The sequence below is a fragment of the Peromyscus leucopus genome, chromosome 10, assembly GCF_004664715.2.
Source record: "Peromyscus leucopus breed LL Stock chromosome 10, UCI_PerLeu_2.1, whole genome shotgun sequence".
NCBI classification, from domain to species: domain Eukaryota; kingdom Metazoa; phylum Chordata; class Mammalia; order Rodentia; family Cricetidae; genus Peromyscus; species Peromyscus leucopus.
The window spans coordinates 76,198,023-76,211,003 of NC_051071.1; the positions used below are offsets into that span (position 1 = coordinate 76,198,023).

Sequence of the window (12,981 nt, forward strand, 5' to 3'; positions counted from 1 at the left end):
TGTTGGGTCCTCTGGAACTGGAGTCACAGGCAGCTCTGAGCTGCCATGTGGTTGCTGGGAGTAGAACCCTGGTCCTCTGGAAGAGCAGTCAGTGCTCTTAACCACTGAGCCATCTCTCCAGCACCCAGGTCTCAGGGATCTTACAACCAGGTCTCTAATTCTAACAAGGAGAAATTCTAATTTTCTCCAATGCCCGCTGAATTTATTCCTGAATACATCAGTCACAACTGTCACCTTTCTGAACGAAACAAGCAAAGAGCTGAAGCCACCATTTATATCACCATGAACTCTTCCTGTATTAACCCCAAGAGGGCATTCGGTCCTTCCAAAGGAACAAGTTAAAAACTATCTCACAACATAGAGGCCTTTCAGGTTGCATACACACTCCAAGTGACACCTGGCGTGTGGGTCCTCTGTGAGTAGCAAGTGCTCTTAACCACTGAGGCACCTCTCCAGTCCCCCACCAAATTACTTAACTAGAACTTGCCAAAAGGACACCCTGAGTCCCATAACTTTTATGACAAAACTGTATAGACTGTTTTTAAATATGCTAACAGACCTACAATCATATCTCTCTTGGGCTGGAGAGATGGCTAACTGGCTCAGTGGTTAAGAGTAACCTCACTGGAGGGCTAGGTGACGGCTCAGTGGTGAGCACACACTGCTCTTTAGATGTCCCGAGTTCAGTTCCCAGAACCCATATTGCATTACTTCTCACTCCAGAGGGGTCTGGTGCTGTTGGCCTCTATAGAAATGTGGTAATACAACTTAGGATAGAAAGGGAATTAGGCACAACACTTTGGACTCACCAAGATAGGACAGATGGAGTGTTTTCTCTGAATTTGTCAAATGCAAATGGACTAAACATTGTTAATATAACTCTTGCCTATAGTTATTGTACATACTGTATTAGACAAAAAGACGGAACTGTATGATATTTTATTTGTGTTCTGACAAAGCTTTCCTGGAGATCAGAGGGCAGAGCTAGCCACTAGGTTAACCACAGAGGTCAGACTGGTGGCACACAATTTAATCCCAGCACTCTGGAAATGTAGACAGAAATATAAAGTGAGTAGGTACAGGATCTTGGCCCCCTTTTGCTCTGAGGATCCAGAGAGATAAGAAGTCACTAGTGGCTGCTGATCTTTCAGATTATTACCCCATTATTTGACTCCTGGATTTTATTGATAAGACTGATTAGGATCACACTTCAGGCCTCTGTGGACACTTGCACACAGGTGAACATACACCCCCCCCCAAACACACATACATAATTTATATAAAGTCTTTTTTTAAAGGAATTATCTCACCAGAGCCTTTAATTTACAAAACTTTATTGTGTGGACCGTCAGGCACAGATCACACAGGATCTAAGCCTGTTCTCAGCAAAGTATGATTTTATGAACAAGGTCAGGCATCCGGGCTTATCTTTACACTTTACAATTGAACATTTATTTCTAACACGCAAAAGCTTTAACTATTATTGTCTAATACATCTGAATTACATCTTTCCCACAGGGCTTCATGATAGTTAAAGGCAATTTAAATGCTACCCTAGTCTTCTAAATTCAATACATGAAACTGACAATGACGTTTCTAATAATTTCAAAGTTACTGAAGCGTACTGTCGTCACTTTCTTGAAAGGAACTTGGCATAAAAGGCGGCGGAGAGGTCTTTGTAAGGGGTCTCTGAATCCGACTTGGTTGGTGGTATCCGGCAAAGCTGGCGGAATCCTGGGGAGCGCAGCAGCAGATTCTGGGAGAGGCCCATGAAGCTGGAGCACAGCCAGTAGAGAACGAGAGACTAGAGAGAGTGTATGACAGTTAGCATCTGCTCCTGTATATGCAACGTTCGCACAAGCGGTCAGTAAAAAACACCGGCATTCTGAGCAGGCTATGAGACAGGCAAGAAAGGCGGAGAAGACCAGAAAGCAGAGCGAGGCATTACAGCAGACGTGACAGACGGCAGGTACCAGCAGGGCCAGGAAAGCACCCTCCCTTCTTTGACTAGTAGGAGTTTGTTCCCGCCACAGGTGCTGACAGGTTGATTGTACAGATGGATGGTGGGAGCCTGGGGAGGTGGTGCCTTCCCATGGCAACCTTACTAGACCTCATTCTCCTTTTATTCGTCAGTCTTTCATGATTCCCCAGTAACTCTTTTCTCCCCATCATTTAGGATGCATTTCTTATCTTCAGAGCCAGCTTATTATCAATTTTCTTTTGTGATGCAGCCGAGGCTGGTGCTGTAAACTAAGCCCTGCAACCTTTCTGTACATACGTGTGTTTCCTACACATACATGTGTCTCAAGCTTTGCATGGGCATTAGAAAGCAGTCAGGTCTCAGAAGCAAAACCATGTGGCTGGTGAGTCCTGCCTGAGATGAAAATCTCCAGGTCTGAATCCTGTCCACTATTATTTGGCTTTGTATTGGTTATTTCTCTTGCTTCAGTTTCCTATCTGTAAAACGGGACAGAAACTGTACCCACCTTAGAGGGCTTATGAGAGCATTTGTACAGAATGGTTAAGCCAAGTATGCGACCCACAGTGAGTCTCTGCAGTTGTTTACAGTGAGACCTCAAGGACAGAAGAATGGCAGACATCAAAGGCAGATTAGGCAGCAGCTACAAACAACAGCTGATCTACCTGGAATGGATCGAGAGTACCTGAGTAGTTCACAGCACAGAACCAGCTGTTTAACTTCCCATACTTCAGGCTCCTCATCACTAAAGCAGGAGATTGTTTTGTTGTTGTTGTTTTGTTTGTTTTCAAGACAGAGTTTCTCACTGCAGCCATGGTTGTTCTAGAATTCACTCTATAGACCAGGCTGACCTCAAACTCAGAGATCCTCCTGCCTCTGTCTCCCCAAGTGCTGGGATTAAAGGTGTGCACCACCACAGTCCGGCCCATTAAAATGAAAGATTGTAACAGTGCCTTACTCATTAAGAGTGCCTCGTGCTGGCAAGATGGGCCAGCTGGTAACGGTGCTGGCCACCAAACCAGATGGCATGGGTTGAATCCCTGGAACCCACATGGTGGAAGGAGAACTGACTCTAGGAGGCTGTCCTGTGACTTCACATGTACACCCTGACACGTGCAAGTGCCTGGCATAAAATCAGGGTGCCTGAGTATCAGGCTGGTGCATCCAGGTCATGGGATCTTTCTGTTCAGCTTCCTGAGTAGCTGCGATGAACGACATGTAGCACCCTACGCTTACACAAGGATTTTGAAATCTTTTATCTTACCACACTTCTTACAATGCATACAGACAGAACCATAAGATACCATCTACATAACAATTCCTTTCCTTGCTAGGGAACAATCCTAATTTTTAGCTGGGTATACTTGCTGTGGAATAGTCCTTTACATTGTGTGAAATATGTCACTGTGATTGGTTTAATAAAAAAGCTAAACAGTCAATAGCTAGGCAGGATTTTTGAGGCAGAGAAAACACTGGGAAGAAGGATTGTCAGTCAGACACAGAGGAAGCAGCATGGGCAATACAAAGGAAAGGTAACAGAGCCACATGAAAGAACATAGACGAAAAGAAATGGGCTAATTTAAGTTATAAGAGCTAACTAGAAACAAGCCTAAGCTATCGGTCGAGCTTTTATAAATAGTAAAAAGTCTCCATGTTGTGATTTGGGAGCTGGTTGGTAGGACAGAAAAATCTGCCTGTCTATACTGTTATCTAAAAAAACACTGTACATACTTCCTAGATACTGAAACTGCTAGATGTGACCAAATATGTAAGACACAAGCACATTTATTGGTGGGACCCCTAGCAATGGTCCTTAAAGACCATGTGCACTTGAAGCACCCTCTACATTTCTGCAGTGTAACCTGCTCCGGCAGCATCATTACCACTGTGGCCATGAGGAAAATACCAGAGGCTGTGTGTGACAATGCAAAAAGACAGCACAGCTGTCTTCAGGGAGTTGGCACATTGTCCCTAAACTGGACCCGTCTGGACTCCCTGTTGGAGGTAAGCTTGGGTCTGTAATACACCTTCTCAGATTTGTTACTAACTAAGCCCAATCCTTGACATCACACTGCTCTTATTTCATGGAGGTTTCTTCCACTGTACTGCTGTGGTCACACGGTGTCTTACAGCAATACTCCCCCACACACGGGAAAGTACTATAATACATACCATTTCATGCTCTCAGACATCAGGTCTACTTCAGAGATGCAGAAACTTATCTTGAACAGGTAAAAGACATTCACCCAAGTACGAGCTTAGACCTTCACTTTTGTACCAACTGCCTCAGATCCTAAGAATAGTGAGAGCTTTGTAACTGCTCATCTAACCTTAACTAGTGGCAACTGAATTCTACTTAATGGCTTCATGTTGGCTGAGTAAAGATGTACGTAACACAGCTCTTGACAACTTCTAAAGTTATCTGTGGAAAATATACAAAGGACTGAAGTAATTGTAACAATTGTTTGTTCTTTCATTTCTTACAAAGCTTACTTAGGTATCAACAGGGATAAGTGAACCAAACTCACAGCACAGGGTTAAGTAGTACTCGTGAATACGGAAGTTGTTCACTAGACTAGCTAGTCAAATAGGTAAGTACTAGAGTATTCAAGGTGCTCCGTCAGACTAAAATACAGAAGGAGAGTAAGGAGCCTCAGGAGAGAGCTGGGCACATGCAGGAGAAAGACTGATCAATCAACCCAGGGAAAATGCTCAAGCACAAGCATTCTCAACAGCCAGGACAGCGGGCAGAAGGAGCCTGAAAGCAGCAGAATGCCAGGCTGTGGAAGCTGAGCACCGGCCACATGCAAGGCTACTACTACTCACAGAAGGTACTGTTGCGGCAATCGGGATCATCAAGACGGACACAGCGCGGACAAAGTGTGTAACATACATTTGAAACCGAGACATTCCAAGTTTTTGCAGAGCGAAAATCTGAAGAAGAACACAAAAGCCATAATTACTAAAATGCACATTCAATCAGATGAACTTTAAAACACAAGCTGAAGCCCAGGCTTTGTGGCACTCTTAAAATCCTAGTGTTTGCACTGGAAGAGCAACTCAAGGTCATCTTCGGCTTTTAGATTTGTAAGGTAGGCTACATGAGACACTGTCTCAAAACAAACAAAACCAAAACAATATTTTTTTTTTAAAGATAGGGTTACACTATGTAGCCCCGACCGGCCTGGAACATTATACTCTGTAGATTAGGACAGCTTCTGCTGGGATTAGAACCCACACCTTGCTAAAAGCTGATTTGTGGCCAGCTTCCACCAATACCTTAAAGGACTGGCACTGTGGCTCAATGGCAGAGCACTTGATCTTGTGTGTACAAGGCCATGGCCTCCATATCCAGCACTTAACACACCAATTTCAACACCAGTGAACTTAGGTAACTCATCATCTAGCTCCAAGGCTAGGAACAGGGAGGCTGTGTGTGTGTGTGTGTGTGTGTGTGTGTGTGTGTGTGTGTGTGTGTGCGTGTGAAGCAGGGAGCTGTGCCTGCAAAGAGCAACCCTGATGTTGCTAGCCACCAAGCTATCTCTCCAGCCCCATCTTTTCTGTTTTAAACAGGGGCACACATATCCTAGGGTAGCACAGAACTTGCTGTGGAGTTGAAAATGACCTCGAACTTCTGATTCCTCTTACAGCCAGGCCCCACTATGTCCAGTGCATCCAAGGCTGGGGCAGAGGTCCCCGGGCTTCATAAACACTAGGCAAGCATCCCACCAACTGAACTACATTCCCAGCTCCAAGGCATTAAGAAAACAGGCGGTGTCTGCTACAAACAAGATGTACATTAGAATTCCCAGACAGCGCTCATTTGATGTGAGGTTTGTAAGTTTTCACCTCAAAGTCTGAGCTCTGTACAAAACTGCAAGCATGCTCTCTGTGTACTGCTGAGTGAAGCACTATGGGTAACAGAGGAGGCAACTGAAAAACCCTATTTTTCATGTACGTGTTTCTTTACATTATCTCATCAAAAATTCAAATGACTATACTAAGCCATTTATTAAGAGAATGGCAGTAAGTTACTTATGGTTCTCTACCAATAATTCACAAAAACCCCATTGTGGATTAAAACCAGACTGGCCAAGCATCTTAAATTTCTTTTTTTTCTCTCTCTCTTTTTGTGACTGGTTCTCTCAACCATGTACCCCTGGCTGTCCTAGAACTCACTGTGTAGACCAAGCTGATCTTGAGCTTGCAGAGATTAAAGGAGTGCCAGCACACCCAGCTTTAGGTACGGTTCTTTTTGTTTTGCCTGGTTTTCTGAGATGGTCTTGTTAGATAGCTTAGGATGGCTTTGAGTTTGTGATTCTCCTGCCTCTGCGTCCTGAGTGCTAGGACTAGTCATGGGCAACCGTGCCTGGCTTAGTGCTCTTCTTCCTTTAATAATAAAGACTCTGCCACCTAGAGACACAAAGGACCTGGCCCAGGTCATGGGCTGATATGACGTAAGAAGAGCAGCAGCAGCAGCAGCAGCCCCAAGGCCGTAAGTGGTCAACAACCCCCATGTAAACCACTGACCTCGACTATCAGTAAATTGACGACACCAACGGAGACAGGCAGGATCCAGGTGGAGTCCACTGCAGTGAGGTCAGGAAACCACAGGGCCCCGCCAGCAGCCAGCTGTTCCTGAATAGAAACACCCGCTGAAACAGTTTAAACACAGAACAACAGATTCCTGAGGACAGCAGATAGAGAAGCACACAAACACAAGCAGCCCAACAACTCCCAACAAGCCCCTCACCCTGAAGACCATCAATGCTTATTCAAGCTATTGATAGCTGCAATTTTTCTCAAGGTATTTTTTCATTTTCTCAAGGTACTGCTGACTGTTTATGCTTAAGAGTCTAAACTCTGTAATGTAAGGCAGAAGGTAAATGGTAGTTATGAAAACTAGAATTATTAATATCATGAATGTAATTAATGAATATCATGAGTGTAAATAAATAAATAAAAACCAGAATTATTTTTTCTATTGGAATACAGCATTAAAGAATTTGAGAGATGAAGATTTCTGTAATAGTTACCTTCTGAATGTGCTGCCCCTGTGCTGAAGTTCCGGAGGGCAACGGATATGAAGATCCACATTGGAAGCTGGACCCAGACTAACACAGTGGCTTTGAAAGGATGGCAGTTGTCACGAACATACAGCTCTGAAACAAGCCTCCGCATATTCTTTAGATACGTGAGCCTAAGGTAAGGGAAGAAAGAGAAAACATCATCTGACCACTAGCAAGAGCTTCACCCTACGGCACACAGACCCCTTCTGTAGGGATGCTGGAGGGCTGAACAGGGGTTTCAACTATCATAAGCAGTTAAGGGACAGCCACTAAACAGAAGGCACACAGCCTTTTACTAAAGACTCTGTCAGACCACAACTTTAGCCTCTAATGATCTCTGGCCAATAAGATTTTTAAAAAACATTTTATTTATCATATTCTCTGATTTATGTGTGCCTGCACGATACATGTTAACCACTGAGCCATCTCTCTAACCCCTGCCAATTAAGATTTTAAGGGTGAAATTTTACCAGCTGAGGGAGCACATACCCACAATCCCAGCATTTGGGAGATGGAGGTTGGAGGATTGAAAGCTTGAAGCCAGGCTCCAGTTACAAAGTGAAGTAGGCACGGGAAACCTGTGCTACTTCGTGAACTCCTGTCTCAAAATTAAACAAAACCAAAATGGAGAGTGGGATTGCAAGACCAACAAAGTATAACACACCATAACTACAAATGTTACAGCTAAAAGCATATTTTACTTAACTCTGTAGTCCAGGCAAACATAGTCATTTGACCTTCCAAAGTATCTGATCTGTCCCAAAGTATCTTGTGGGTCTGTGCAGTTTATATTCTTAGACTGTCAAAGTGGCCCCCATTTTTCAATCAACTTTCCAACAAAGGTTATGTTAATCTGTTCTTCATACCAGTTCTCTTTTTTAAAAGGTTCACTGTGTAGCCCTGACTGGCCTGATGCTCACTATGTACTAGGCTGGTCTCGAATTCAGAGATTCACCTGCCTCGGCTGCCCAAGTGCTGGGATTAATAGCACTCATCACCATATCCAGCTCAGTTACTTCCTTTGTTTTTTGAGACATGGCCTCAGACAGTCCAACCTGACCTTGAACTTGGTATGTAGCCAAGGTTAACTTTGAGCCTCTGGTACCCCTACCTCCACCTCCAAAGTACCAGGATTACAGGCTTGTGCCACCACACCTGACCATCCTTCTTTCATAAGTCTTACTTTCTAGACCATGATCTTGAGAGACAATTACTGGGTTTTTTATCTGAGACAAAGAAGGCATTTCTAGCTCCGGCTGGCCTTCAAGTCGCAAGCCTCTTCTGTGTGCAACCACTAGCCTTGCTCAGGTTTCCTATTCATCTTTAAATCTCTTATATCACAGTTAGTATAAGGTAGGCCTTTCTTTAATTGCTGTATTGTATTTAATCAATTTGTGGTGTGCCGGACTAGACAGTACACACATACATTCTAGGCCCTTAAATTCTAATTTTATCTGTACTTTATTTTTCTACATATACCTGCACATTTTGGTCCTGGAAAATTTTAGGTGGTCCAACAAAATAGAGCTCCACATCAGCACATCTGTGGATGTGAACGACCCATCTGAACAAGAAATTTCTAGACGGCCGTGGCACCAGGGAAGCACAGGTAAGGAACGATAAATCTTACCTCACCAAGCCCTCTACAAGCCAGATGAACAGCTATTCACCTGTCCTTCTGGCCCACGGCTGTAGCACTCATCTTCCTTTTAATTAAATATCAAAACTACTACAGGCTTCGGTTTATCTACATTTAACAAATAAAACTTTGTTTCATGCATTAATACATATACTTCCTCTCTTTCTGAGACAGGGTCTCGGTCTACAGCCTGGATGGCCTGGAACTCATGTAAACAGGCTGGCCTTTAACTCAAGAGATATACCTGCCTCTGCCTCCACAGTGCTGAGATTAAAGGCTTGCCTCATCAGTCTGGCTACAAGGTTTCTCTAAATTTCAAGTTTTCTGTATTGTTAAGATTTATCAGCTAGGCAGTGGTGGTGCAAGCCTTTAGTCTCAGCACTCTGGAGGCAGAGGCAGGTGGATCTCTATGAGTTCGAGGCCAGCCTGGTCTATAAATCAAGTTCCAGGACAGGCACCAAAGCTACACAGAGAGACCCTGTCTCAAAAAAACAAAAACAAAAACAAATTTATCTTATTGTTTTATGTATGATGCTTTGCTTGCACGTATTTAAATGTACCACATGCACACCTGGTGTCCTGAGGTTAGAAGAGGGTGGTAGTGCCAGGTGGTGGTGGCGCACGCCTTTAATCCCAGCACTCGGGAGGCAGAGCCAGGCGGATCTCTGTGAGTTCGAGGACAGCCTGGTCTACAAAGTAATGAGAGGGAGATCCAGGACAGGCACCAAAACTACTGACAGTGGTGAGCCACCATGTGAGTGCTGGGAATCCGAGTGTTCAGGAGGCAGAGGCTTGCAGATCTTAACAAGCTCAAGTTCAGCCTGGTCTACATAGTAATAAAAGTAGTAAGTGTTCTTTAAGCCAGGGATAGTGGTGAATACCTTTAATCCCAGCACTGAGCAGGCAGAGGCAGGCAGATCTCTGAGTTTGAGGCCAGCCTGGTCTACATAGTGAGTTCTGGGACAGCCAGGGCTACAAAGAGAAACTCTGTCTTGGATTTAAAACAAATGCTCTTAAATGGTGAGCCAACTCTTCTAATGTCAAGTTTTATGACAGAGCTCATATTAAATACAGTTTGCCAGGCATGGTGGCACATTACTATAGTGATACCATCTGAAAGGCAGGTAACCTGCTAGTGCAAGGCTAGCCTCAACTACACAAACAATTTCACAAGAATCAAAACAGGCAGAGGTTGGAGGGATACAGATGGACAATATGGGACAGGACAGGACCATACAGCAATTTTGTAACTACTAACATGCATAGCGTAACTCATACGACTTACATCAAATTAATACAGTATTGAATTCACCTCCATCTTTATCTGATCATGGCTCTCTTTCAGTGGGTCCTACAGAATAGAAGCCAGATGTGGCAGCACACATCTGTAATACAAGCATTTCCAGGGGATGGGGAGGGCAGGGAAGGATGAGGAGTTCAAGTTCTGGGAGGCTGAGATGGGAGGGCCATTCAGCTCCTCAAGAGTTAGGGTAAAGTCTCTTTCTTCATTTATGTGCTTTCATTCCAATACATAAAACAACCATGCTTCACAGTGACTTATTAATATGAATGAATCAATCAAGCGACTATCTGAACCTGTATTCATGTACTTCATGATTACAGGCATAAAACTGCATACCTGGCAAGTCTCTTGGACCAACCAAACCGATGTGCACAAACTGCAACTTCCTGGTTAAGGCGCTTGGCGATGTCTTTTATTTCTGGTTGCAAGTTTTCCACCTAACTGAAGAAAAAGTTGTTTTTATGAGCACATAAAGGATCTTTATTGGTAACGACTACTATAGTTAGCTTCAGTTGTCAACTTGGCACATCTGAGGGAGAAGATTAAAGCTCAAAGAAATTTCATCCATCAGACTAGCCTAGCTTATGGGGTGTTTTTTGATTGCTACTTGACATCTAAGAACGCAGTCCACCGTGGGCCACTATCGCTGGCATGTGGGCTATACAGAAAAGCCAGAAAGCAGTTTTCCACCACGGTTTCTGCTTCAGTTCCCATCCTGTTATCCCTCCATAATGGACTCTAACCTGGAAGTATTCCTGTTCCTCCCCCATCCTGCACGGGGTCAGTGTCACACCATAGCAGCACAATCAATGGAACTCATATAGTCTCTGTCCCCTAAACTATTAACAAAGTGTTGTATCCTGATCACATTTGCAATCAGAAAAATTTTAAGCAGAAGATACTATTAGATTGCTTAAAATATCTTTAGTCACAAACTTAAATTCCAGTTTGTACACCTAACTCTGGTCAACCAAACTGATTTGCGCAAACCGCAACTTCTTGGTTAAGGGGTGCTTGGTGACGTTTTCTATTTTCTGGCTGTGCATAACTTCTGAAATGGCACCTGCTTCATAGGATTTTGAGAAGTAGATGAAAACTGCATCCCAGATTTTACTGTTCCAGCCTTAGACAAGCCAGTAGTAGAGAAGACATCACTCGTGAAGTTAAAATCCCAAGGATTCCCGCTGCGACTATACTTCCTGCCTCAGTGCTACTGCAGCTTCCTTTCCTGGCAATCTTCTGTGAAATTTCACCCTCTCAAAGTAACTCATGCTGATTTCATCTCACACCACAAAGCAGCCAAGGAAAGGAAAGAGAATTCTATACCGATTCCGCATTTAAAAAAAAAAAAAAGTGAAGCCAAGTCAAGGTTACAACTCATCAGACACAGGGTCGTAGATTGTAGGTCCAGAGTGACAATCCAAGTCTGCAAATTGCTAACTTGGTGAATCCTTTCTAATGATAAAGAGCAGGAAGGATAGTTAGGGACAAATAATGCTGCAGACACTCTGTTAGAACGTTTACGTTCCTAATTTTACAGGTTCCGCCGTGCCCTTCCTTCTGCAAACTGGTCCCAATCAAAAATACAGGAAGCACTTGTATTTCAAATATAGACCTGGTAGGTCGGATGAACTGGAAGGTACTCGAGTCACCAACCATCATTTAACATATGCAATACTAACTATTTTAGCGAAGCAGTAGCCTCGATGGTTAACGCTAGCAGGAAGGCAGCAAGGGGACCGACGGCCCTCACCTTAGCCAGGATGTAGTGCTGATAGGCGGCCAGGGGCAACGTGACGGCCCCGCGCAGGGCCACGGTGCTGAGCAAGATGCTGCCCCACCAGGGGAGTCCTGTGGCGGCCTGCGAGCCGAGCAGCACTTCCTCCGCCGCACGTACGGGCGCCGACGCGGCCAGGGCCTCGTACCATCCAGCCGGAGCAGCGGCCGCCGACACCGACGCGGCCGCCCATACCGGGAGGGGGGCCGGGAGCCGCGGGCTACTCCAGCCCGGCTGCAGTCCTCGTGCCCGGAGCCGCAAGGCGGGCAGTGTCCGGAACCACCCGGCACCCGGGCAGCACAGCATGGCGACACCACTGCGAGCCTGGGCTACAAGGACGGCCCGGGGAGCGCCGCGCGCGTCAGGAAGAAGTACGCATGCGCCGGCCCGCGGCCACACCTGACCCTCCCAGCCAAGGCGGTGACGTCAGGCGTCGCGCTAGAGATGACGCCACCAAGCCCCGCCTCTCCCACGCGGCACTGGGCAGCTGGCGGCACTCACGGGATTCCTTCCCTTGCTAGGGTGGAGCTCCAAGCCTCGGAACCGGAACCGCAGGGTAGGCGGGGCAAGCAAACCGCCGAGTGGTGGAGTTTCGGTTTCCAACCGAAGAGGATGGTCACTTGTGAACCTTTTTGTGACCCGCCTGCTTCCGCTGAGGGCACGCGTAGAAACACCTACTTTGAGAGTAACGAGTATTTCTGGTTTGTGCAGAGTGTTAGTCTGCGTCCTTTATCCCCTAGGGGTAATTCTACCCGATACAAGATTTAATTCTTTTTTTTTTTTGGTTTTTCGAGACAAGGTTTCTCTGTGTAGCTTTGCGCCTTTCCTGGAACTCACTTGGTAGCCCAGGCTGGCCTTGAACTCACAGAGATCCGCCTGCCTCTGCCTCCCGAGTGCTGGGATTAAAGGCGTGCGCCACCACCGCCCGGCCACAAGATTTAATTCTTTATCTGTTCCAGTCAACATTCTATTTCTTCTTTGTAAACCAGGAGAATGCAAGATGCCGGGCAAGGTGGAGCACGCCTTTAATCCTATCACTTAAGAGGAAGAAGTAGGAGGATCTCTTGTGTGTTCGAGGCCAGTCCACATAGCGAGCTCTAAAGCCGCCAAAGCTACACAGGAGACAAAAAAACCCACCACCACCATCATAATTAAAAGCAGGAAAAATAGCAAAATGGAATGCACGGGGCATACACGACTACCTGAGTTTTTCCA

At 45.3% G+C, this 12,981-nt stretch overlaps 1 protein-coding gene across 2 annotated transcripts; it reads right to left on the reverse strand.

Moving 5' to 3' along the window:
* Positions 1–1,317: 1,317 nt before the first annotated feature.
* Positions 1,318–12,143, reverse strand: LOC114701728 (cytochrome c oxidase assembly protein COX18, mitochondrial). 2 transcript variants are annotated; one of them, XM_028881888.2, is made up of 6 exons: positions 11,743–12,143; positions 10,326–10,426; positions 7,015–7,178; positions 6,509–6,633; positions 4,805–4,912; positions 1,318–1,804 (listed from the first exon to the last, which is right to left on the reverse strand). In XM_028881888.2, the coding sequence occupies exons 1-6, from the start codon at positions 12,070–12,072 to the stop codon at positions 1,631–1,633; spliced, it is 1,002 nt and encodes a 333-aa protein (XP_028737721.1). In that variant the 5' UTR covers positions 12,073–12,143; the 3' UTR covers positions 1,318–1,630. The 2 variants fall into 2 exon arrangements, with proteins under 2 accessions (XP_028737721.1, XP_028737722.1); XM_028881889.2 differs by having other exon boundaries at positions 10,326–10,430; positions 11,743–11,829.
* Between the last annotated feature and the right edge of the window lie 838 nt (positions 12,144–12,981).